This window comes from Epinephelus fuscoguttatus, linkage group LG7, assembly GCF_011397635.1.
Source record: "Epinephelus fuscoguttatus linkage group LG7, E.fuscoguttatus.final_Chr_v1".
Taxonomy (NCBI): domain Eukaryota; kingdom Metazoa; phylum Chordata; class Actinopteri; order Perciformes; family Serranidae; genus Epinephelus; species Epinephelus fuscoguttatus.
In genome coordinates this window covers 4930234-4958213 of record NC_064758.1, presented here as the reverse complement: position 1 = coordinate 4958213, position 27980 = coordinate 4930234, and the positions used below count along the sequence as shown (strand labels likewise).

At 40.4% G+C, this 27980-nt stretch overlaps 1 protein-coding gene across 1 annotated transcript; it reads right to left on the bottom strand.

Moving 5' to 3' along the window:
* Positions 1 to 44: 44 nt before the first annotated feature.
* Positions 45 to 27398, bottom strand: gmeb2 (glucocorticoid modulatory element binding protein 2). Its single transcript, XM_049581691.1, has 10 exons — positions 27089 to 27398; positions 24645 to 24802; positions 17516 to 17601; positions 17033 to 17157; positions 16092 to 16195; positions 9840 to 9997; positions 7688 to 7756; positions 7408 to 7545; positions 4138 to 4260; positions 45 to 1058 (listed from the first exon to the last, which is right to left on the bottom strand). The coding sequence occupies exons 2-10, from the start codon at positions 24785 to 24787 to the stop codon at positions 433 to 435; spliced, it is 1572 nt and encodes a 523-aa protein (XP_049437648.1). The 5' UTR covers positions 24788 to 24802; positions 27089 to 27398; the 3' UTR covers positions 45 to 432.
* Positions 27399 to 27980: the final 582 nt, after the last annotated feature.

The window sequence follows — 27980 nt, the reverse complement described above, 5'->3', positions numbered from 1 at the left end:
TCCTCACTGACATGTGTCAGTGTTGAAAATATGTAAACATACAGTTTGTTCTTAAAACTGAGCATTTATTACCAAACTGAACAATACTGATTTTTTTCCAGCCTATATGGTGTGAATCCCTACAGACACTGCTGTATCAAATATATTTGTTACAAATACATATTTACAGTAAAATCACGACTGACATACACACTCCTCAGACCAGATGCCACTCTAATATAAATTTAGCTATCTTGAAAGTTGAAGGACATCTACACAGAAGGCTGGTGTGTCTTCTTAAATGACAAATGAAAAACACTGTATCGAATTATCTGTACAGGTCAAAATGTGGACCAGCCCTCAGCCGCCACAGGGAGTGCACACTCAATCCAGGGTCCACAATGAAGGCAATTACTAGCAGGGAGACAGGGGAGAGAACAGCTGTCCTGTGTCTTACTGCTGCTTAGACGGCTGCTCCCCGTCTTCCTCTCTAACCTGCTTTGGCTGACTTTCATCGTCACCATCAGCCTGGCCTTCCTCCTGTGAATCATCTGTGGCAGTTGCCGTAGCATCCACCACACTGATGCTGCCAATCTGTTGTTGGACGGCACTTTGTGCGGTGGCCAAGCTCTGCAGTGTGGTCGGCAGTGTCACTAGCTGGAACTGAGGGCCTACCACCTTAACAAAGGCGGTGGAGGCTGCCGAGCCACCAGCCGCGCCCTCCTGACCTGCCGCCGTGGACAGCACAGTCAGGTTAGAGGCATCGGCCGCCAGCTCTGACCCAGAGAGAGAGGAGGTCAGGAGGGTGTACCCACCCAGGTTTGTGCCAGAAGGGGCTCCAGCCACGGTCAGCACCTTACCCAGCGGCAGGCCGGTCAGCTGGTTGAGAGGCAAAGTGATCTGGGCAGGGGCTGTATTTACCGAGGCCGGGCCAGAAACAGCACGGGTCAGCCGGGGACGCTTGAGCGCGGGGGGTGCAGGGACTGGGGTGAGGGTCATTAGGACGTTGTTGAGGTGCTGGGATTTGCTCTTCAGCTCCTTGGCTCGCTTCCTGTGTTCGTCACACTGCTGCTCCAGAGCTGCAGGAGGAGGTGACACATCATCAATATGTATGAACACACACAACATTTGTATTTGTATGTTTTTTAAATGTCCTTTTATACTGAATTGGTTTATTGGCCTGTTTAAGTTATTATTATTAATATTATTATTATATTACTATTAACCCTTTAAAGGGACAGTTTAGTTTTTTTGAAGTGGGGCTGTATGGGGTACTTATCTATAGACAGTTTATTACATACACTAGATGTCAGTCAGCACACCTCCAGTTTGGAGAAGCAGACTTGAGTCTGACATAAAAGCTAAGCAATGTGCTGTTGTGGAGGGGTCAGCAACAAAATGAATTTTAGCCACCAAAGAAATCATCTCACCGTCAGATAGTGGTTTTTAATGGAAAAATGAAGCCATTATATCATTCTCTTCAAAGCCAGACTCTTCTGAGAAGAACTAATTTTAGTTTGCTGAGCACAGGAGCCGCTGGTCTATTGCTGCCTCAAACAGTTATTTTCTTTGTGTTATTGCATGACTTTGGCGTTTAAAAGGCTTAGTTCGGATTCACCAAAGTCACACAATGACATGAACTGACTAACTGATAGAGTCAGGACTCGACTAGCAGCTCCTGTGTTCAGAGAGCTAAAATTACAGTTGTTCTCAAAGGAGTCTGGCTTTGATGAAAACATAGACGGGAACTGAAGCTGTTAGCAGCTTCCCGCCAGACCAGGCTGTCTGACGGAAAGGTAAAACAGTGAAAATACTTTCAATATAGTGCACACTACGAATGCATGACAGTGGATTTTTTGCCAATGCCCGATATACCGATATATACCAACTCATTTGGTCTATAATCGACACTGGTATCAACTATATCCATTTTTTTCCACACTCAATTTTAGTTATCATGTAGTCTCTTCGGTAGTGGAATTAATTAATTCTGTAGTGAAATTCAATGTATGCAATATTCACTCATTGTGCAAAATAAGAAAAAGCATGTTGGCTGATTCTGATAGTTCATTATAAAGCCGATGTTGGCTAACACCGATAACATGCCGATATTATTGTGCATCTCTAGCATACATCTCAACTGATATTGATTGGGGATATTTCCCTGGGCATTTTAGCCTATAATTGACAGGACAGGGGAATGTGAAAGGGGGAGAGAGGGCGGGGGAGTGACATACAGCAAAGGGCCACGAGCTGGAATCAAACCTGAGCTGCTGTGGCAACAGTCTTGTACATGGGGCCACCGACGCCCTGATATTGATTTTTTTTTAGGTGGCTAAAATTCATTTTGTTGCTGACCCCTCCTCAGCAGTACATTGATCAGCTTCCATATCAGACTCCAGCCTGCTTCTCCAAACTGGAACCGTGCTGACTGACATCTAGTGTAGGTAGTATACTGTTTATGGATAATTACTCCATACAACCCTACTTCGAAAAAAGTGAACTATCCCTTTAATACAGAATGCAGGGTCATTTCTCTCGCCAAGGCCTATTGATATACGTAGCCCAAAGTGCTTTAAAGATTTAAAGATTTAAAGATTTAAAGACAGGTAAAAGCACAAGAAACATATGATGAAAACAATAAAAGCAAACAGGTAAACACACAGAGTAAAACAGTAAAAACAATTCACAGTGTAAAAACAACAAATCTGATTTCAAAGAAAATGAGTAAAGCAACAGTAAACAGGTAAGTCTTTAAGCTGGGGTTTGAAAGTGGTCAGCATTGTCTCAAGTTCTCCTGGAAATTTGTTCCACATTTGAGCAGCACAGAGGCTGAAAGCAGCTTCACCATGTTTAGTTTTAGCCCCGTTTCCACCAAACACTTGCAGTATGGTATTTTTGGAATCAAAGTAACCCTTCAGACATGGTATGTAGGCCCTTGGTCTGTTTAGTGTTTCCACCACAAACAGTACTCTTAAATGTGGGCAGGTTTATTGTCATTCACTGCTCCATCCAGCACTCACTGTATTTCCCCATCACTGGTGACACAGAGGGAAGTCTGAACCTCATTTATCGTCCACAGAGCAGGGTTGCGTGCCAACATTTTCAGAAGAAAATAGAACAAACAAGTGAGAGTCTCTCTCCATGAGATATTTAAAAATAAATGGTGGAATGGAGCTGTTCCTTACCGTCCCCATTTTTGGTCACCCCTCTGTTGGGGTACCTGGCACACAGATATGGTAATAAAGGTGGAGCTGTGAACACTTCAGTCCGTTAATCGGTTCATACCATGGCAAGTCTTACATATACTGGTAAAGTATAACTATAAAATGAAAGGATGTTTTGCTGCCTCCATCAGCACACCTTAAATTTCAATATGACAACTTTGACTATTTCGTTAGTTTTTATTGTCTCTCTTGGATGACATACACTTTTAGTAATGAATGGATCTTCAAGCACTTCCTGTGACACTAAACACTAAATCCCTGTGCTTGCCTGAGAAGGACTAAATGCACAAACCTGCGTTTTTTACACATCCCATGGAGAGAGAGACTCTTACTGCAGCCTGTTCTGTTTTGTTTTGAATATGTTGGCATGCAACCCTGTTCTGTGGACAAAAAATGTGCAGGCTTCCCTCTGTGTCACCAGTGTTTAGGAAATACAGCGAGTGCTGGACGGAGCAGCAAATGATAATAACCCCGCCCACATTTAAGAGTACGGTTTGTGGTGGAAACGGTAAATGGATCTAGGGTCTAGGTACCATGTCTGAGGGGTTACTTTGGTTCCAAAGTTAACATACCGAAAGTGCTTGGTGGAAACAGGGCTAAAAGGTCTGTGAGGTTCATACTGGGTCAGGAGATGTGACAGATTATCTTAGATCTGTATCAATCAGTGATTTTTGGATAAGCAGCAGAGTTTTGAAGTTGACTCTGAAACTGGTAGCCAATGCAGTGATCCAAGAACTGGAGTATATGCTGAGCCTTTCATATTACAACCCTGGCAGCAGCATTCTGAATCAGCTGAAGCTCTCTGATTGGTGCCTTAGACAGACCTAGGAACAGTCGATTGCATTCTCAGAGCTTCAGAGATGATTTAAGACTCAAAGACACATGATTCCATCCTGAGTGTAATATCTCTGTTGAGAATTCTTGTACTGACCAGCGAGGCTGCGAGTGTACTGCTCTCTGTAACGGTCCATCTGGCTCTTATGACTGGCCAGGACCTTCTTCACTAGGTCCAGCATCCCAAAGTTCTGTACTATATTGTTGAGCAAAACAGCATCTGGAAAAAACAACAAACAGTTAATGTTCAATTCAATGTTCAATGGGACACAAACATGTTAAACATAAAATGGGCATTCAACAGATTTTACACATCAGCTGTTTCCAACTGTTGTGGAGAACTACCGCATATGTGAGAAAGCAGTTGTAGGAGCCAAAATAATTGTTTGCAAACTCTAACCCACGAGTGTCCAAAGTTTTTTTAAAATGGGGGCCAGAAACGGAGGCCTGGGGGCCAGCTGCTTCTCGCATTATATGGGTCATTAAAACAATTAAAAAAAGACACACAAATGCCAACTGTTTCATCTTTAAGTGTAAAAAGTATTCAACCATCCACCGCTCTTGAAAGCGACAGCCCTTGGTCTTGGCTTAATGCTTCTTTGCTGTGGTCAGGTTTGCTAACTAGCAGGAAATCTCTTGTGTTTGGTAACTTTTCATCTGTCTATGAAAACACACTAGATGTGCCTGTGTGGTTCCTACTTGATGTATGTCTGCAAAATGTACGATTGTCCTGCCATCATAAGGTGAATGAAAAAAAATGCAAAGTGATCTCACTTGATTAACCAATATTGTGTTAAACATGAAGTATCTTTTGAACGACAAGCAGCGGGCCATTTATAATCTGTCTGAGGGCACCAGTTGGACCCCAGACCACATTTTAGACATGACTACTCTAACCCCTTTTTGTTGTTCAAGTTTCCCCATCTAGTGGCAGTGATGGATGGGGATAAAGGCCAAAGGAGGCTGCCTGGAGGATGCTGTCCTTGACCTCACATCCTCAAGGCCATCTGCAGAGACTGTCCCTGCTTTTTTTTTTTTTTTTTTTTAAATAGAATCCTTAGTTTATCTTTATAAACCTTATTTACAGTTAAATTTTTACCTTCTGAGCACTGTATTAACTTTTTTTTTTTTTTTGGATTGTTACAAGTTTAACAGATTTTTGCTAAGCCACCATAGTGATTATATACAGTAACCAATAACACACTCTATCTCTCTTTACTAGGATCTCCTCTGTGCTCCTCCCTCTGCTGAGGTGACTCACCATCTGCAGGTATGGCTACCTCTGATCAATTTTAAGATGCGTGGTAAACTAAGCTAAACAGTACCAAAAGACAGCTTTTGTTTTAGCTTGTTTTTAACAATTTGCTATTAGCTGTGCTATTTAACATATCCTGGGCACTTTGTAAAGATTGGACAAACAGTGTCTGATTTATAGTTTGATTTGTGTTATGCCACAAACATTTTTTGTATTTGTAGTGCCTCTTAACGGTGGATTTAAATGAACCTTTCAGGGTATGTTCCGAGTACTTACGTGGACATTTCTTGCAAGTTTTGTGATGATTTAGACCAGTGGTTGTGGAGTTGAGCAATTCCCCTTTTAAAGTTCATTCGACAATATCTTCAAAACGCAATGAGATATTAACAAGTGTTTGGTAACTTTTATAAAGCTTTGTTCGGTGATGATCTCCAGAAAACTTGTTTTTTGACAGTGCTGTTTTGGTTTTTTGGTTTTTTTTTTAATTCGAAATGTTAAAAAATCCAGTCAGTCAGCCCCTAATGGTTGTTGAGGCTTTTCTGTTGAGCACATTGAGTCTGACAAGTGTGTCACATTTCAAGTCAATCCAACTTACTTATGGCGTAGAAGTTATGACTGTTCGAAGTTGACCTTTAATTATAGAGCCCTCATCAGGCTGACCCCAGTCAGCACTGGCACACAACTTCCAATCAATGGTGAAGATTCAATCTGTCTACAATGTACCATCTCTCTTTGTGAGAACATTTCTGGAAAAAAATAATTAATCAGCACAAAAACGACAGGGTTTCAGCCCCTCAGGCTTGAACCCCTAACTAGAAACAACAATTACCCCTTTTTGACAGTCATGGGCTGGCTTGGTTTGGTTCGGTCCATCAGCCCAGCACAACAGGGATTTGCATTTTCATTCCAACAGGGCTACAACAGGAAGGTGTTTCTAAAACTGATGACGGCTTGTCTTGAGTGATGATGTTTAAAAGCAGCAGGCTGATTCAAGGCTGAAGTCCCCTGTTAGAAGTTTAGCTGCTGGAGGTGAGCTGTTCGCAGAGGTGCAGTAAGAGCCTGTTGTCTGCAGCTCTGCATCTAACATCTCACTGTGGCTGTTGCTGCTTTTACTTTTTCTCCCTGCAGCCTAAGTAGACTTGCCTTTGTTGAGGAGAAGCTGCAAACAAAGTTCTAATTCAGTGATAAACACATTTCATTTCCTGTAGATTCTTCACAGTAAAAGTCCCCCATTATTTAGTTATGTAAAAACCTTTATTGTGAAGCAGCAAAAAAAGGAAATGCTGAGTTTTTGAGCAGTAACTTCACACAACTTCTAATACAGCTGATGGTGAACATGAAACAGTAAAATAAAGCAGATATCTAAAGTAAAAACAGGACGCACGAGAAACTAAACTCCAAACCACAAGGATTCAGTTAGACGCTACAAGAGTACTAAGAGCTGAACACACAGAAACTTTTAAAAAACACCTTTCTCTCTGGTTTCCTGCAGACAGAGACAAGTTCAGAGTTGCAACACACCCAGCTTGTTTAAGGGGGAGAAGCAGGGTCATCCAGGGGTTGGCTGTGGTCAACGAGAGGTCATCGCTACCCACTTGAGGGTGGGCAGCCCTGCTTTTGGACCTACTCTGGAGAAGGTCATTCTCTGACACAGCTCGGCGTGGCATGGCGCGTCTTAACTGATAATGGAAATGGAAATCAGCGTAGCATGGCTTGACTCGGCGTGGCCAAGAGTGACAGTGGAAAAGGCCCAGTACTGTGGTCTGTGACCAGCACACCTCCAACAAGTCATCAAGGTAAACTACTTAGTGCAGTGGAAAAACCCACTGTGACACTGTGTGACTGCTCGCTGCCGTTCACAGTACAGCTCTCTGCACGAGGGAAGTGTTCAAGCTGTAACGGTGAGATGAGTTGCTTGTTTAGTATTGGTTGGATGGAGTTTGTATGTTCTCCTTGCGTTCCTGCTCCCATTCCTTGATGTTAATTTCAGCTGCAGTTCTCCAGTTTGTTGTTGTAGATAAATGGCCAACTCCTGCTTGTGTGTGTGTGTGTGTGTGTGTGTGTGTGTGTGTGTGTGTGTGTGTGTGTGTGTGTGTGTGTGCGCCTACTAACCTTTGACTTGAAGTGGAGGGTCACACACTCTCTCCTGCAAACCCTTCAGCACCTCTTGCAGCTCCTTCTGGAAGTCCTCCATCACCTCCTCCAGCAGTCCAGCCTCCTTCACCGCTCGCCAGAATGCCACAGAGTCCTCTGGATACAGACACAGACACAGACACACACACACACACACACACACACACACACACATACACTATACATCATAAAGAATAATACAGTCCCTAAACCATTTCACTCAACACGTTGGTGAATGTATAAGCAGGTCTTTGATCACCTCCGATGGCTGTGACCCACTCTGAAGTTTCCTCTGTCACCTCTGGAAACGAGGCTGCTGCTCCATTCACTACAAGACAAACAGTAAACATCACTAAGCCACATCACTAGATTGAAGCCCTGTTTCCACCAAGTAGCCCGATTCAGTTCAGTTTGATTTTTTTCCGTTTCCACTGTGAAAAGTTGTGGATGGTACCAATGGAACCGTTCAAAATGGCCCCATTTTTGGTCACCCCTCTGTTGGGGTACCTAGCACACAGATGTGGTACTAAAAGGTGGAGCTGTGAACACTGCAGTCTGTTGATTGGTCAATAAAGAACAGTCACTTTTACTCAGGACTGAGTTGTGGCTGGTTTCATTATAAATGAAAAAGATGTTTTCTTATATTTTATTTTTAGAGAGAAAAAAAAAAGCATCATGGAGTGTCGTTCATGCACTACACTACTATACAGCAATGCTAAACCCCTGAGCTTGCCTGAGAAGGACTAAATGCCCACAAACCCACTATTTTTAAACATCCCATGGAGAGAGACTCTCACTGCAGCCTGTTCTATTTTGTTCTGAAAATGTTGGCATGCAACCCTGTTCTGTGGACAATACAAGAGGTGCAGACTTCCCTCTCTGTCTGTGGTGGAAACGCTAAACCAGCTGCTACCAACTGGTCCAGCCACGGGTCCAGATTTGTCCTCAGTCATTAGTTCAAGGTCCACACAGTTTAATACATTTAGCGTCATACTTGCATTTGGCCATGTCATCAAGCTAGTTTGCTGTCGCTGTTAAGTAGCTATCTGTTATTCACTCACACTACAGCAGGAAACAGCACTTCAAAATAAAGTGTGTGGGGTTTTTTTTTTTTTTTTTTTTTACAAACTTGACACATTTGCGAGTCACTTGCAGCCCATTCAGAACAGACCTGTGACCCACCAGTTGGGAACCATTGCGCTGAACTGATCCAGGGTCTATGTACATGTCCATAGGGGTTACTTTTGGTTCTAATGGTACTATACCAAAAGTTTTTGATGGAAACAAGGCTTTAAACTCTGACAGTTTGTCTTGATCTGTTGCTGTATTCATTCTGGTTTACAATACAGATTTTGAATATGGTTCAGAAGTTTTATGGCATAAAATAACACTGCAATATTTTGAGACTATATCACAATACACAATTATAGACATTGCGATACTTTGAAATCCACTCCAAAGTACTGCAGACTACTAAAACACTATTAATTAATCAATTTACAATTAAGTTAAATAAAGTAGCTACTGTCCTAAGAAAGTTAAATACAATACCACTGAAACAAAGTTAAATAAAATACTGATAAAACTGATTTAGAAAAAATACTGTTATAATAAAGTTGAATAAAATATTGTTATAATAATTAAATAAAGAAAAGTAAAACTACTGGTGCTTTTATTTTGGAGCACCCGGCTCATATCAGACCAGAAGTGTTGATGTTTTTGCTGTGAATTTGAAGCCTCCAGTCAACAGTTGCTGTTAGCAGTTAACACAAAGTTAAACTGTTGCTGCTGCAACTTTAAACACTTGGTTTCATTCACTGTGAGCTGGAAACAAACTAACAGCTCTCCAGCTCATATATTAACAATATTTGCAGGTTGCACTGGTGCTCCTTGGTCATTAAATGTGACTAAATTGTAGCATTGTGGAGCCCTGCAGATGAAATACACACCTCGCCTGCTATCGCGTAGGAGAAAGTGATCTGGATGGGTGGAGGAGTGTGTGTGACGCATCATGTTTGTGAGTCTTTCTTTTTGTTTGTATGTGTCTGTGAGAGGGGGAGAGCCACAGGAGAGAGTGAGAGAACCTAAACTCCAAAGCGAGTCTCATTTTAGTGGCTTAAAAAAAAAACAAAAAAAAAACAACCTCTTACCATTTATACTCAATGTTCGTGATATGATCATTTTATACACCGCTTGTGGAACAAGCCATGATACATTGCGCATATTCAATATATTGCAAATCCCTACTATATACCCTCTCAGTATTAATACCAGGTGGCCCCATATATCAGCAGGTATACCAGTGTAACCATTATTCAGGCAAAATGTCAGTGAAGCATCCCGTAACAGATCCAGCACTGTGATCAAAATGAGGCCTGAACTAGTACGGTGGCTGAGGCTGCGGAACTTACAATCAGCTGATGAGGGCGTCGCAGGAACCAGTTCAGTGGACTGATCACTGCTGATGGACACTTTGGTTCCCACAAGGTCTATCTTAGTGCTGCGGCATGTGTTGGAGCAGACTTTTGTATGCTGGTAGAAGTCCAGTTCACCTGAGTCCATGATCTTCCTGTGAAATGAAATATGATAAAAGGCACAACATCAGAATACACTACTTTATGTTTACTGACCGCCATGTCTGACGGAACAGTGCCATCCTGAGGCACACCAACCACTGAGAGGAAGGAAGAGATGGAAACAAATATGTTTGTGAAATTATAAAATAAGTCATCTACCACTCATTCTTGAGATTTGGGTCAAAACTTTATTTTGGTGGGTTTCTGATTTTTACTCTTCAGTTATGCTGGGAAATATATTCTAAAAACAATACAATATACGCAATATATTTTTCCTATTTTATTATTATTGAAATTGAAACCAAGCAAATCCAGGAGCATATCCATCGAGGAGAATTCGTAGACCAGAGATTTCACATCAATGACACAATCATTCCGATGGTGTCAGAGCAGCCAGTCAAGAGCTTAGGGCAGTCGTACAACGCGCACCTCAAAGACTAAGACCCGGACAGTCTACAGCGCAGATGAGCTCAAGTTATCTTATACTAATTCAATTCATTCACTTATTTATCTTCACAAAAGACAGCGGTTGCAAGCTTGTTTTAATTTAATGTCTAAATAATTACATTTGAGAGGCAAACATGAAGCATATTGTGAATACTTACATACACCATCAACCAGAGACTGACATTAAGGAGAGGAGCAGCGATCAGCATGTACCCCGGCTGACCAACACACACTGCAGCATTAACCAAATTATCACACCTCTGTGGGGAAGAAATTAACTCGGAGCACTCCACCTCCCCCTCATCTTATTCTCAGACACACACAGGAGACTGTAAGGTGCTTTTAAATCAATTCATGAATTCATCAATGCAGTTAACTTTTTAAAATAAAAAAGATGTGGACCATTTATTATTGAATAGAACATGGATTGTATACTGTTTCAGGGGACATATTACAGTAGGCTATGCAAACACTGGGCCCTACGCAGGCGTGTGTATATTCCATATATATGTTTACTACATGCCTCTATTAAATGCTGTATTCTGATTGGTCAGTAGCGGCATTCTACGGTCTGATATTACTGTGTAATGACCGCTGCTAGTACCAACGGTCATTACACACAGTTGCTATGTAGCCCAGCGTTGCTAGGGATGCTGCCCTGCAACACTGCAGCTGTCAAACAACTTCTGAGGGAAAAAACAAACAGAAGTGGCTGATTTTAACGGATGCCGCTGAAGAAAAAGAATACCTACGGACTTTCTCTGCCAAAAACAAAAGAAGACGGATTTGAATACACACTCGGCAGTCATGCTTAATGACATTTTACGCGAGTTTTATGCCTCGGTTCAGTCCACTAAGCCTGGGTGAGTACAAAACTTTCACCAAAAGTTGTCGAATCCGGTCGGTTTTAATGCACTTCGCAGAGGCAGACAACATTATTTATTTAACTGATAATTAGCCGTGTAATAAGCAGGATAATGTATAATGAGCCGGTGAATACTCCTGCGCGTCGGGGTTCTATTCCCCTGTCGGGAGTTATTTTCCCAGTATTCACCGGCTCATTATACATTATCCCTTACATATCCCACAATGGACAAACATGAGCATCAGCAGATGGATACAATCTAACTGGCACCCCCTGGTTCAAAAGTGAGGGTATGGAGGTAGGTTGAAGGGGAAAGGGACCTGGACAAGAGCCACACTGTATGCAAGTAAAATAATCTGTTTATTTAATTATGGATCACCAAAAGTACAGTATGCTATATTTTAAAAGAAAGAGAAAAATAAATTGTGTGCTGAAATTAAACATTTTGATGCATTGTGATGCATCAATAATAGTTTTATTATCAAATCATTACCCTCTGACTTGTAATTGAATCAAACTGTGAGGTGCCTGGAGATTCCCACCCCTGTCCCTCCTCCTATGCCTGGACTATGAAACATCACTCCCTTCATAAAAGCAGGACAGCCCCCCGTGTAAAACCATCTGCAAGAGTGTAAACATCTCTCCTGGATACTACCCGGGACTGAAAAATGCAGCTTTCCACCAGAGTTTGCTACAACTAACCTCAGGCTGGAACTGATCTTGTGGTCAACCTCAAATAAGTCCTTGTACATTGTGGAACTAACAGTACCATGGGAAGCTGCAGTTGGGGCAGCTTATGAACGCAAAAGCCTGAAGTACACAGACCCAGCAGCTGAGGCAGAACAACATGGCTGGCGTACCCAGGTGCTCCCTGTAAGTTGTTGGGTGTAGAGGATTTGTAAAAATGAAAAAAGCTCGCACATTGCAGGGCTCCTATTTAGTGAGATTTATTTCACCTAGTAGTGACGACATGACTCGTCAGACAACGTGACTTGTCACTACTAGGTGAAATAAATCTCACTAAATAGGAGCCCTGCAGTGTGCGGGCTTTTTTCCATTTTTTCAGTTTCAGACATTTTTGGTTCAGCACCTGCACGTTTTTGTTTGTGGATGTGCGTGTTTTTGCATTGCTTTGTAGAGGATTTGTAGCCACATCATCAACCAGGCTTCTGAAGAGTATGGGGGTTTGAGGACAGGCCTTCTGACAAGTCATCAAGTCACTATCAGAGCATGCTGAGCGAAGCAGCAATTGGCTTTGGATGAAGAGGAAGGACCCAAACTGGTCCAACATGAGGGGTAAAGGCGAAGGGAGTGCATCTGAGATGCCGGGTGGCCCCTGAGCCCTCTGGAGGTGTTGCAGGCCTATCAACGCAACACCAATGAAGGAGGGTGCCCACCTGATGACCCCAGTGAAGTGATTACCCCTCTCCCACTCAAGACACCAGGTAAGAGCTGATTACTCTTAGGAATTCTAACAGCAAGTCCTATTAGCTCAACTTATAGTTCAATAAAATTAAAATTAAAAATATTGTAAAATGCATACTGAATGTTTCTATGTTCCTATGACATAGAATTAAATGCTTAAACAACAATAAACTTATATTAAACTGGCATAAAATTCCTGTCAAACAAGAGTGATGAGATACATTTATTTCATTTCTGGTGTACTCAAAACATTTATGTTACTGTATTGTACCAAACTAAAAGTTCTGAGTGCAAGCTGTTTCTAAAAAAAAATTAAGAGTGAGAGAATTGGGATTTACAATGTACTTGGGCAGTATTCCCGCCTTTTTGAAAACCAGCAAGTGAGATTGGAGTCCTTAGGATATAGCTAGCCCCTTTTCTGCCTTATAAAATTGTTTTGATAGAAAACTGATTAAGATATCGCCCCTAATGCTCTGACTGCTCTGTTTGGTGTGTGGCCTTCACAATCTGTTCTTTCTCCCACTAAAAAAGATTTAATTGCATTTACAACCCTGCTGGCCAGGAGGTTAATTCTGTTGAAATGGAAATCCACAGTCCCATCCACCTATACGATATGGATCAAAGAGGTGCTTTATTTTCTCAAGCTGGAGAAAATCAGACTGACCTTGTCTGGTAGAACTGATTCATTTCATAGGACTTGGAACTCTTTTTTGTCTTATGTGAACAGCACAGGATGTCAGATCTCTTTGGACCGAAATGGGAATTAAAACAATGTATCTTGCATGAGATGTTTATTTTTTTTTTTTTTTTTCTTCTTGCTATGTAACTTTCCAGCTTCTGTTTTTCTTGTGCTTGAATGGGGTAGGTGCCAGGGGTGGTAAGTGGGGGGAGAGGGATGTTGAGTCTTGTTGTATGGCTCTGTTAAACTGACAACTGTAACACAGAATCTGTGAACCACTGTATTTTTATGTGAAAAAAAAAAAAAAAAATCAATAAACAGATTGTTGAAAAAAAAGAAAAAAGAAAGAAAACTGATGGCACTGACAACAATCAGCAACGCATCTTTAAAGGGCCAACATGTTCATAAAAAATATATTTTAGAACAAAGATGATTATAGCAAAGTACATTTTTACACAGACATTGTCAGTACTATTAGTGTTTGATTTTGAAGGCTTTTAACACTTTTTTTAATTGAAGTTGTGGATTCTTGTCTGGGACAAGGCTGTTTTCTGGCCCATGGCAAGTTTAGAAATTAAAAGAAATGAAAGCAGGTTAAATAGTTTAAAAATCATATTTATTTCATGCATTGAAAGCCTTTGAAAATAAGGTTTCACCCCAGAAATGGAATCAGTGTGTTAATGGTGAGTTAGAATTTTAAGGGTATTTTTGGTAAGATAATTTGGGACAAATTATCTTACCAAAAACTGGGACAGTTCTCAAGAATGGGTGATATACAACCTCGCACAACATTTGTTTGTCTCTGCTCTGAAATCCTCCTTCAACTCTGTCTGTCTTGGTCTAATGCTGACATATTTTCATATTGTCATTATCACCATGTCAACATGCTAACTGGAAGCAGGTAACATGCTAATGAAACGTTAGCATGTTGACTGTAGGCAAGTTAATGCTGATTTAACTTTACATTTAATGTTTTCCTAGTGGTGAGGATCAATCAGAAATGTAAATAGCAAAGTTGGCTGAACACTGAACATGTCTGAACAATGATTCTGTTTAGATTACAGCAAAGAGGCACAAATGGGACTATGGATGTTTAGTCTTGGTACTAATAAAATATATTCAAAATGGCTGCAGTGGCTCAGCCTGGTTTCCCTACAGTAATTCAGTTTGGCTAAAGCAAGTAGACTATTCTCAGCATGCCTGGAGTTCTTTGATGCAACCAGTGGTGAAAAATATATTGAAATTCTTTATTAATGTAAAATTAGCAACACTACAATGCAAACCCTTTCCATTAAAAGACCTAAATTGAACATTGTGCTGAAATAAAAGTATGGATGTATCAGCTTTAAAATGTTTAGTTTAAAAAGTAAATGGACTCATTCTGAATGGTCCCTTTCAAAAGAATGAAATTATCAATGTGTTACCTTAATCTTTAAAATCACAACAATTGACACAAATTCAATCCATCTCTGCATTATTTATGACAGCTCAAATTTTGTCGAATTCCAACAATATTACTGCAACATTATCTAGTCTGGAGAACGTGTTTAAATGTTATTAATCATCCAAATAGTTAAAGGGTCCAAAAGTCAGTCAGAGTTTTCTGTCCTACTAATGTGGCTCTCTTTTAACCTGGCTTGCTCGGCATGTGACTTATGCAGCAGACCTAACCTGGTCGGGACCAGTTTATGTTGAGAGTTTTGGCTTAAAATCTGCTAAAAAAGCTCCCTTCACAGTTCCTCACGCTATAATAAATAAGAATATATGAGCAGTACAGATTGTCAACCACGGGAATCCATTAAAAATGCACTTTATCCAACTTGATGAGCTGTAACTTTACATAAATGCAACCGAACAAAGCCTTGCAATGCAATCACAGTAACCTCAGAGCTTGCTGTATGCATCGTGTCACTTTTCCCCCCCTTTTTTTTCTTAAAGAACTACAGATATATGTTTGTAGTGTTCTCTAGTCCATTTGTCCACGCTGACTATAAAAGAAGCCTTCTATAAAAATCACAGGCAGCACAATAGTTCACTATATTTTACTGTGCTTGAAATGCGAGATAATTCCCTCAAATCCTACCATAATGTTACCACTTTGGATTATGTTTATATGCTTAGTTCTGACTTGCTGACATCTGTTTTCCACTGCTGGTACATTACAGCTAATTGATTAGTCTATTGGTATTTGTCACAGCTAATATTCAATCAGTAAAAATTATACTACTTTGTGATTTGTCCAAAAATTAAAGTGACTTACACATATCCTTCGTTATGGGACAGTGTCAGACCTAAATGCAGCTCTTGAGTGTAACATTTAAATCTGCTGCATCAAGTTTTATCTTAAACAGCTTGAAATCAATTTTAAATGACATTCTCAATGCATCATTGATTCTTTTTATGCGAATGTGCACTGAGCCTGAAGCAGAAAGCCTGGGACAGTTAATAGCTGTTATCTCTGACTGAGGCTTTAAGGTTTGTTGAGCCAGCTCAGGCAAAGTAAACCTGGCTCACTTGAACTGGCTTTGTGGTACAGCCCTCTGGACAGCAGCATTAGAAACAGATCGGTTTTGTTGAGTAAATGTTAAATAACAAAGGAAGCTGTAGGGTCTCTATCCAATAATATCAGACGAAGTAAAATTCACTGTTAGAGTATTTGATGTGTCCAGACCTGAGCATGGTGCCGTTGAGGCGGATGGCTCTCTTCCAGTCCTTTAGAGTGGATTTCCCTGCTAAACACACAAACTCCTTCGGGCTGATGAGCTGATCATTGAACTGATTAGAGAGGAAGGAAAAACTGTCAGGAGCTGTTAATGATTCACTTAATCCTTAACTTAATCTACTTCTACTTTGAAGGGAAACCACAGTATTATAAACCTGGACCTTATTTCCCCTTGTTTTTGTGGCAAAGTGACTAATGGAGACAACATTTTTTTAAATTGGTCAAGTATTGAGAGAGAGCACTGCAGCCCCAACTATAAAAACAGGCTGTTAATGTAAACCCTGCGGCTAATTGAATACCATCAATTTACGACCAATAAAGTGCTTGTTTTTGCCACTGACAGGCTCAGATTGTTATGAGAAGTGTCTGACGACATTATGGAAAGGATCCCACAGAGAAATGAAACTCTTTCCTGTACTTTTCACTTGTTTGGTCTGTTTTGTTTCCAAGTCTCACAAAAGAAGATGTCTCTTTCTGAAATCTCACAGCCTTTTTTACATTGTCAGAATCATCTTAACATTGAGCCATGACAATGAAAGCCTTTTAGGAAAAGCCTCAGGAAATCTTTTTTGTGCTCCAACACAACAAACTCTTCCTCTCTTAAACTTTCACGCCACTGTTTTTTTATCCTCCCACAAGTCAAATCTCTGTGCATCTCTTGACGACACACAGTTGCCTGCAGGGATTACATTGCAGCCTGTTTTGCCAATGTGGCTGCAGCGATGTCACTCAATACTGAACCAAGTGCAAAAACTTTATCTCCATTTTTCACTTAGACACAAAATCATAAGAAAATAGGGACCACATTGTAAAATACCAAAGCCTCCCTTTAAATGCCTTAGGGAATTAGATTTTAAATAAACTCTGTGTTTCAAAATGACAGTGTGTACCTGGACACATTTCACATTGATTCCAGGGCAGACAAATTTCTTCCACACTAGCGTGGCTTTGGCATCTCCACAGGTGATTGGGTAGAAGACATCTGCTTCCACATCCACCTCCTCAGTTAATTTCACTGCAGAGACAGACAGAAAGACCCTCATACAACCATCCAGTCAATTCTTTTTGTGATCATAATAACTGATGATATAAGAAGTATTTACAACATTATAAGATGATCTCATTTGGATCATAGACTGGAAAGACTGCACTGACTGAAACAGTAGTCAGAAACAACATTGCTGACTGCAGCAATGTTGTGATTTGTTCCACTGACTTCACAAAAACTTAGAATAACAGAAGATCACAGATAAACTCTTCTCTTCTAAATTTCACCATTCTACTTTACATTAAACCAAGACTAAAGTTTAGATCAGCTGCTACTTAACAGCCACATTTTACAAAGCGTAATAAAGTCCTACAGGTCACGTTACCAATGACTGCCTCTTCTCTCGACAGTGAATCTGTTCTGCTGCCCTCAGCTTCTGCTTCAACTGGTGCTACTGTGAGGATGCTCTCCCTGGAACAAGACAGAAAGAACTGCAATGTTTAAGTTTTCATTTAGCAAACTGAACAAGACAATCTCCTTCAAAATTCACATTCTGTTCCCTAAGTCTTTGCTTGTAACCACCAGTGTTGGGCTCATTACACTAAAAATATAACACATTACTCATTACTCTTTTCAAAAGTAAAATTATTACTTTACTTATCACTCCCTGCCGACAGTAATGCGTTACACTATTCGCCAAATTCCTTTTCCATTACACCCCATAAAATTGGTAGCTGCATATGTCCCCAAAATTTAGATATGTGTCTCTGTGTGAATGTCTGGGTAACCACCACTTTGTATAGCTAAGGCTGTTTGGCTTGCAAATAATTAGTTTTCATTTATTCATTTATTTATTTTTACCTGGGGTCTGCAGTTGCCTGTGACCAGTATCTTCTAGGGATGGGGCAAAAAAAATCAATGCAGCGTAATATCACAATATTTTGCGTGGCAATATTGTATCGGTACAATGACAGCAAGTATTGATCTTTTATTATATTCATTATTAGTTTTTGCAAATACACATTTTAATACAACTTGTAGCACTACAATAAGAAAATGAATTGCTTTCTCAGTCCATTAGATGGTGCTGATGTTTTTTTTCCTGGTGAGGTCAGCAGAGGTCTCAGTCAGCCGCATTTGGCAGGAAGTTCATCAAAACAAAGATGGAGGCAATGGAGAAATAAATCAGTAACGAACCATCCGCATTTAAATCAAACGTCTGGAGTTATTTTGGATTTTTTGACACAGAGGAAAAAGAGGACTTGGACACGACACGTGATTGGCAAGCAGCGTCATATGGGAATTCTATGAACATGAGGGCTCACCTAACATGCCACCATCCAGAGATAACTTCAGTAAAGCTGGACATATATTCACAGATTTGGACATTGCAGGTCAATAACTCATAAATGAAATATTGTTGAAGCACATATGACACTACATTCTTACCTTGGTGAGGTAGACAACAAGGTTCAACGTAAATTTCATCGGAACAAGCCGTCTTTTGAGCTCGGCTTGTAACATTGATCTCTATGCACAACCTGTGAAACGAGTGCGCAGGGACCGTCTACAAAGTGCAACACCAAAAAGAGATCTTACAAAATTATTCAACAGATTCAATACTTTGCAGTGTAGTCTCCCCAAATTCACCTCCGACATTAATGGTGATCTGCTGCTACTGCTGATCATACTACAATACTTCATTTGGAGGAATATGCTTTTTTTAGAATTTGTATTAAGAAAATTATTCATTGGATTCAATACTTTGCAGTGTTGTCTCCCCCAAATTACTTCACACATTAATGGTCTCCTGCTGAGCATACTACAACACTTAATTTGGAGGAATATGCTTTTCCATAAATTGGCAGAATTGTTCCAGAGTAAATTATTTAATAATGTTAAAACTATACAGTGTAGTGTCCCCAAATCACTTCACACATTAATGGTCTCCTGCTGATCATACTACAATACTTAATTTGGAGTAATATGCTTTTTTTTAGAATTTGTATTAAGAAAATTATTCAATAGATTCAATACTTTACAGTGTTGTCTCCCCCAAATTACTTCACACATTAATGGTCTCCTGCTGAGCATACTATGCATAGCATACTATACTACTACAACACTCAATTTTGAGGCATATGCTTTTTCATAATTTTGCTGAATTTTTATTAGGAAAATTACTCAATAGATTCAACACTATGCAGTGTATGTCCCCAAAATCACTTCACACATTAATGGTCTCCTGCTGATCATACTACAACACTAATTTCAAACATCAAGAGACCATAATTGCTAAGTGAAACCACCTAGCTCTTAAAGATTTAATTATTTTTTTCAATCCTTTTTAAGCACAATCTTTTTTTTTTTTAAATGATATTTTTAGGGCATTTTGCCTTTAATGGACAGGACAGGTAAGTTCTGAAAGGGGGAGAGAGAGAGGAAGTGACATGCAGCAAAGGGCCACAGGCTGCAGTCGAACCCGGGCCGCTGTGGCAACAGCCTTGTACATGGGGCGCCTGCTCTACCACCAAGCCACCGACGTCCCTTTAAGCAGAATCTTTTTTACTGCAACCACTGGAGAAAGTGTTTTTCTTCAACCCATTACATTTTCTCATTTAGAAACTTTATCCAGTGGTCAGTAGTTGAAAACCGGGGTTCAGTCAGAGCAATTTATTTTAGTCCCAAAATAAACATAGCATAATACTGTAGAAGTCATGTATGATGCTCCATTTGCTTGCCTAATATTTCTGTTGTTGTTTTTTGACATTGTTAAAGCATATTGTGATTTGGTCAAAGTGGTGAAACTGTGGATTTGTCGTGAATAAAATTATACTAAGAGAAGAGCCATCAAAACAAGTTCACTCAGTTAATCCTTAGCAAACTTATACAGAACAAATTCACACAGCCAAAAAATAATAGTCACTCAGCAGTGTTCTTGAGACATGAATTGAGACTCTGAAACAAGATTTTGACCAGGTTTAACACAATAAAATTACATCAGAAGAAAAAAACACTTCTTGAATATCTATACCACATATAAAACTGTACATTATTGATGAATAAATCCCCACAATCCTGATTTTGACATACATTAAAAAGAAAAATAGATTTACTGCTTTTATCTTTCAGGAATAAATATTTGCAGTCTGTATTCATTTTTTTTCTAATGAACTATAGACCATACACAGATGTTTATTTCAGTTGCACAAATTTTGCAACAAGTTTGACTTATGCCTGTCTGAAAGCAGCCATGGCTGGAGTAATGGGAATCTTGTATCTTTAAACATTTTCAATCCTTACATTCTCTAAACCCTCCAATCTATTTTAAGACTTTGCCAAACTCCCCCAAATTATGGAGAAGCATATTTCTCCAAACTAAGTGCTGTAGTATAATCTACATGAAACAATTATTATTTGTGAAGTGATTTTGGAGAGGCTACACTGCATGGTATTAAAATTATTGAATAATTTCCCTCCCCAAAAAACAGCAAAATGATGACAAGGTGGGTGTTGTAGTATGATCAGCAGGATAGGCTTAATGTATGAAGTGATTTTGGGTAGACTACACTGCATTGTATTGAAACTACTGAATAATTTTCCTAATAAAAATTCAGCAAAATTATGAAAAAGCATATTCCTCAAAATTGAGTGTTGTATGTTCAGCAGGAGACCATTAATGCGTGAAGTAATTTGGGGTAGACTACACTACAAACTATTAAATCTATTGAATAATTTTTCTAATAAAAATTCTGCAAAATCATAAAGAAGCATATGCCTCCAAACTGAGTGTCGTAGTATGATCAGCAGGAGACCATTAATGTGTCAAGTGATTTTGGGGACACTTCACTACATAGTATTGAAAGTATTGAATAATTTACTCCAGAACAATTCAGCCAATTTATTAAAAAGCATATTCCTCCAAATTAAGTGTTGTAGTATGATTAGCATGAGATCATTAATGTCGGAGGTGATTTTGGGGGAGACTTTGTTGCACTTTGTATACAGCCCCTGCGCACTCGTTTCACACTTGGCTGTGCATAGTCATCAATTTTACTGGCCGAGCTCAAAAGACAGCTTGTTCTGATGAAATTTACGTTGTAGCTTGTTGTCTACTTTACCAAGGTAAGACAGTAGTGTCGTATGTGCTTCAACACTATTTCGTTTAAGAGTTATTAACCCGCAAATTTGGAATCTATGAATATATGTCCAACTTTACCAAACTCCAGAGATAGCATTAGCCGCTGACGGCAAAGCTAATGCTAAACCCACTCCGCCGAAAAATCTACACCGACCACACTTAACTTGACAAAACTACCATCCAACTCTGAGAGAGTGAAGAAAATAACACAGTCCATCACCTACTTCATGTGCAAAGATCTGGGTCCATCCAGCATTGTTGAAAACAAAGGCTTTTGTTACATGCTAAAAAACACTGGAACCCAGGTACGTGATTCCATCCCCACATTTTTTCACCGACACAGCCGTATTCAAACTCTACAGAGAAGTGAAGCATAAAGTTGAGGAATCTTTGAGTACCGCAGGAAGGGTGGCATTGACTCACAACGCCTGGACAGTGGTCACCAGTCCACTGGTCAGTGGATTTATATGTGACAATAACAGCACATTATCTCGCATAGGACTGGCGACTGCTGTCTCATGTTCTCCAAACTAGAGCAGTACACGAGTCACACCAGAGCAAACATTGCAGACCTCCTGCAAAATGCAACACAAGAATGGGGGATTGTGGTTATAACAGACAACACTTCTAACATGGGTACTGCCATTCAATTAGCAGGATACCTGCATGTGAAGTGTTTGCTCACGCGCTTGATCTGGTCTCACAGAGGGTATTGGAACTGCCAACAGTTCAGTTTGTCAGGTATATGCAGCATTTCTGACAGGGTTTTGTGACAGCGTTGGTCAGTCTATATGCTTTGTACCACATTTTGCCCCAATAAAAATGATTAAAATCAGATGAACAGACTGAAAACTTTGTCTTATGAGGTAAAATTGATGTTGACAAAGTTTTCCTTTAAGGAAATAATTTGCAGTTGGAACTAGGGTTGTCATGAGAACCGATACTTCGGTACCATGTCCATGCCAACACGCAAAAAATACGTCGGTACCTGTTTTTTTTCGGTACCGTAAGTACCGGATACAACTTTGCCCTCAGCGGGCAGTGCCAATTCCTGTCGGAGATGACGGGGGCAGTATACGCTCATCAGTCGGTGCAGAGGACAAGCGCCTGTTCTCCATCATCTTTGCTAGAACCACTTTTACAAGTGCTGCTGGAGTCACAACACCTTGGCCTGTCGAAAAGTCAGGTAGTAGGAGTCGTGTGGAGAGGGTTAAAGCCTGAGTTATACCTTCGCCGCAAAGACAGGGAGCAGTAGAGAAAAAATACTACAGGAAGTAGCAGAAGCAGGCAAAAAACAGTAGAAGTAGAAGCAAGTGGAAAACAAGAGGTGTGCAATTGCGTCATTTGTGGCGCGTTTTCATTTTGGCGAGCATGTTGACATGTTAGAACATTCACACCGCATCCGTTCAACGTGCTGCTCGAGTCGCGCTGCTTTCACGAGCAAGCTCGAAAATAGAAGGGATGCCGATTTTTTGCGTGAGTCACGAGCGAATGGTCGCGGTATTCAACAAGAAATACGAGTTTGCGTGTGTTGGGACCTCTCTCGGCCACCATAGACATCTCCCCCTTAACCAACCGAGACCTGACAGGCACGTTTTATGTACTTACCCATTTGTAGTGCTAAATATTAATTCTCCAAGTGTTGGAATAATCACTGGCACTCGAAACCCGTCTACCCTGGGCTTTGGGTCCAAACTCACGTCTTCTTTTTTGGGGCTTATTGGAGATTTGCAAACACGGTGCACTACTGCCACCAACTGTTCGTGTGTGGTTTGTATTTTGACGGGACAGCAATGGCTGCTGCACAACACATCTTTTCGGTTTTGGTGTGAATACACATGTGCTGCCGCAACACTTGTGAATCGCTTGCGGTGTAAATGAGGCCTTAGAGTTAAAGTTAAAGTTTGAAACAGTTTTAATAAAGTAGTGAATTTAGAAATACATGAGTTCTGTTTTTTTATTTTTATCGTGGTATCGAATGAGTATCGAGAATCAAAATTCACTGGTATTGGTATCGACTACTGAAATTCTGGTATCGTGACAAGCCCAGTTGGAACAAAAAGGTAATAAATCGCAATATATTTTATTGCAATACTCAGCATACCACTATAATATTGTATTGTGATCTAAGTATCATGATAATATCGTTTCGTGGGTCATGTGGCGGTACCCACCCCTAGTATTTTCCTGCTGTCAGTTGTAGCAGCTGAGGTGTTTCAGACCAGGGGCCGGTTGCACCAACAGGGCTTACGCCTGGTCTTAAGCTAAGTCGGTCATAACTTGGTGGTCTTAGTCCAACCTAATAGTTACGCCGGTTACACCATCTAGGCTTAAACCTTCTTCTCACTAAGACCGCGCGTAAATCTTACGCCTAGTCAAGAACAGGTGCAAGGTCTCTGCGCTCTAGAGCACATGAGCGCAGCTTGATAATAGCATGTCTCATCCACTGTCTGTACAATGAGCAGGCATTTAGACGGGAGAGAGTGATTAGGGACACAAGCAATCCACTGGACGTAAATAATGACTGGGCTGAACAAAGGGCTGATTGAGAGGTTTCGATTCGGTAGGAGAGATCTGTTTGAACTTAATGAAGAGCTGTCACCGGATTTACAGTTTGTGTTGGGCCGCAACGCAGCACTACCACCAGCCTTACAGTTGCTGATTGCACTCTGTTTCTATGGAAACGGAGCCTTCCAAAATACAGTCCTTCCAAATAGAGTGTCCACAAATCTACTGCCTGTCGGGCCATCCGCAGCTCGATTTTCTAATTCCATTGTTACCCTTTCTTTTTCATTGATCCTCCATGTTTTCTTCAAATTTTAAACTGTAAATAAACTGTCAACACAGATCAGGCGTACGCCCTGTTGGTGCAACCGGCGTAAGTCCACTCCTTAAGACTGGTCTTCACAAAGACCGTCTTAGGAGTTACGACCGGGCGTAGTAAAGACCAGTTGATGCAACCGGCCCCAGAGGTTTAAGGACGTGTTTTTCGCAGTGGAAAGGGTTTTAGTTCTACTACCTGCAGCAATGGTGTTCTTGTCATCTTTTCTCCCAGCAGAATCAAAGTAATGAGAATATTTTCAGCCGCTAAGGGAAGTGTTTCCATCTTTAAAACTAGCTTGCTGCTTTGTGATGTGCCTGTGCAGCACGACGATTATGAAATGAGTCTGCTGATGTGACTGTTATGTTTCATGTCAGTAGTAATGTGATAATAAAAGTAACGTTGTAACAAGTTGTTTGGTTTTGGGATAACTGGAATAATATTAATGAAATTGTATTAGTAATTACACTACTTACACCACTTGTTACTAGTAATGCGTAACTACCCAACACTGGTGACCACTAAGCTGTGTGCACAGTGTGTATATGTTACCCTGGCTGAGGGGTCAGCTCTGCAGTCACCAGCACTGCTTTATCCTCCTCCACCACAGAGGGGAGGTCCTCACCCACTGCTTCTGGTATGGTGACGATCACAACCTCACTCATTTCCTGCATGCTGACCTCTGATGAAGCCATGGAGGACAGACTGAGCTGAGCAACAAATAGCATGACAGCAGAGAGGGAAAACCATTGTTATTAATATAATTTTTCATATTTAAAAAGGCTGAATGATTACAAGAACAGGGTTTACATGATAACATTAAGTTTCCGAAACTGGCTACAACATTTTCAAACCACGAGGCAAATTAAATAGACTCAGGAGGGCAACAGGCAAGAATGTGCAACACATGTGAAATACAGAATCGGAGACACTAAAGACTGTACTATTTAGACTTTAATAATGGGTAATACGAGCTTTGGGTAATGACAAGGTTATTAAACTTCAACCATACCCAGTGTTTACACTAATACAATGCCTTGCCAAACTATTCAACCCCTCTTGGAATTTTTTTTTACTTTGTTGCATTACAACCTGTAATCTAAATAGATTTTTATATTTGGATTGTTTTTTTAATGGACCTAAACAAAAAGTCAAAGTTGGTGAAGTGAATTGAAAATAATAATCACTTTTGAAAAAGTTTTGAAAAATAAAAACTGAAAAATGGTGCATGCCTATGTATTTACCCCTTTTGCTATGATGACCCTAAATAAAACCTAGTGTTACCGGTTAGCTTGAAAAGTCACATAATTAGTCAAATAAAATCCACCTGTGAGCAAGTGTCACATGAACTCAGTGTATATCAGCCTGTTCTAAAAGGCCCCAGAATCTGCAGCACCAATAAGCAAGCGGCACCATGAAGACCAGGGAGCTGTCCAAACAGATCAGGTTTTGGAGAAGTACAAATCAGTGGTAGGTTCTAAAAAATACCTGAAACTTTAAATACCCCACTGAGCCCAACTATATCCATTATAAACATAATTAAAAAAAAGAATATGGCACCACAACAAACAGACGAGAAGGGCATTAATCAGAGAGACAACAAGGAGGCCAAAGACAACCCTGAAGGAGTTGGAAATCTCCACAGCAGAGACTGGAGTACCTGTACAAATTACTTTGTACAGGTACTGAGAAAAATGTCCCCTGGGACTGTTATACTATTATATATGATCTCATTAGATGATTCTGACTCATGCATTAATGTAAAAGCAGGATTTTACTGTTGGAGTTAGTTGAGGTGGAGCTCATTTTGAACTATTAACTAATGACTATTTTCATTATGGAATAATCTGCTGATTATTTTTCTCCATTAATCGATGGATTGTTTGGTTTGTCAAAATAGTTAAAATAGTAACAAATATTGTCACAATGACACAGAGTCCGAAGTGACACCTTCATTTGTGAAGTTGGAACCATAAAATGTTTTTGCATTACAAACGACTCAGATCATTATCAAAATAGTAGCAAAATTATAACTGACTCATAGTTCCAGCTGCACTTGTACATTTTATATGTTTTGAATGCAAATCTATAATTTGTAAAGTAACCACTAGCTAAAGCTGTCAGATAAATGCAGTGGAGTAGAGGTAGATGGAGGCATAAGAAGAAAAGACTCAAATTTGTGCTTACAGTTACATTCCACCACCGGCTGCATCTTATGTTATATTACCTCCATGAGTTTGTGAGTATGACTTGACTTGTGACTTGCTTGACCTTACCGATGACTTGCTTGACTTGTAGCAAGGACTCGTTTTGACTTCCTTGATTTTCACCACAGTGACTTGGGACTTGCTTGAGACTTGAAGGATATAACCTGAGACTTGCTTATGACTTGCACGTGTGTGACGTACTCCCACCTCTGCTTTATAGCAAGGGGGTGAATACATACACACTCACCATTTTTCAGTTCACTTATTTTTCAGATTTTTATAAACCAAGGTTGTTGCTTTTTCATTTGACTTATCCAGTTTTGACTAGTTTCTATTGGTCTGTTACAGAAATAAATCTAAATAATAAAAGATTTAAATTACAAGATATAATACAACAAAATTGGATAAACGCCGAAATGAAGTGACTAAATTAGCAAACGGCTGCATCAGAGAGAGACGACACGGTGAATCTCCATCATTGTTGATGGACACTGCGCATCCTCGGTCCTAGTTAACGTTACCTTGTTCAACAATCACAGTATCGTTAAAGAAAACGTGCAATCAGTCTTGTGTGAGTAGCATGTATGCCGTTAGGCTACCTGAGAGTATACCGTTACTCTACTAGTGAATATCTTGTGATGGCCTCAAGGCTGTAACGTTACTTCACGACCAATTTAAACGTGTAACGTTAAGAGTTTTTAATGCAATTTGGTGTGCTAAGTTAGCTGAGACTGTGCGGGACCGCATGAGCCATAGGAATAAGGCAGTTAAGATATGCATAAGCCTTACCTGTTGGTCCTAATTTAAAACGTCTTCAGTTGATTAGTGCTGCCTCGTCTTGTGGATAAAGGTGAGGGCTCTGACTGTTAGCCTCGCAGACGAGCTAGCTAACAGGAGAGTTTCGCTCATAGATCCACTGAGCTAACAGGTGTCGCCTTCATATCTCAAACACAACAGAGCTTCTTCAGCAGTTTGGGGGCTAACGTTACTCATTTAATGTCAGTTTCACACGATAAAATGTTCTTTCCCCCTATCATTCCTTCCTTTTTGTGTTCATTTGTGGATCTTCTTCTTCTTTAGTATTACTGGCGAGCTACAGACAGACGTTAAAGGAGGTATGGCGCCACCTACTGTACCGGAGTCTATAATTTATGGGAATGGTGATCTCTGCTCTCAGACCTTGCGTCAGATGGTAGATGGCTGATAACAAGGCGGTCGTTGCTTGCCACATAACCATCCTGCACCAGTTTTGAAATCTGATCATTGTATGAGATGGCTCTGTCTGCATCCTTTGATGATCGAAATTTAGTGTTGTGGAGTTGTGGCATCACTGCAGACTGAGGAATGTTCAGGAGAGTGGTCCGAAAGCATCACCCCTCTCCTAGAAGGTCTAGAAGGGGAGTGGTATAGCAATTAACACCATTGACTTTAACTCTTGTTGTGCCCCCCTGCTTAGTGGTCCTGTTTCAGTGATAACTACCTTCTTACTGCATACAGTTAGTGTCAAGTCTTTCAACATGATAGCGCAGTTCATCAGCAGGGGAACTGAAAGATGTCAAGAGGCACTGGCCTGGGACTGGGAAATTCTGACACTGGAAATCTCTGATGCGGCCTTGAAGTGTCCATCTTAGACGGGTTTTGACAACTGCAGGTGATCCAGAAGGACCCAATCTGATGCAAT

Coding starts and splice junctions, on each gene's coding strand:
- gmeb2 (XM_049581691.1), bottom strand. CDS start 24,787: ATGGCTTCATCAGAGGTCAGCATGCAGGAAATGAGTGAGGTTGTGATC. Junction 17,158..17,515: donor GAGAGAAGAGGCAGTCATTG/GTAACGTGACCT, acceptor CTGTCTCTGCAG/TGAAATTAACTGAGGAGGTG. Junction 9,998..16,091: donor CTCAACGGCACCATGCTCAG/GTCTGGACACAT, acceptor TTCATTTCACAG/GAAGATCATGGACTCAGGTG.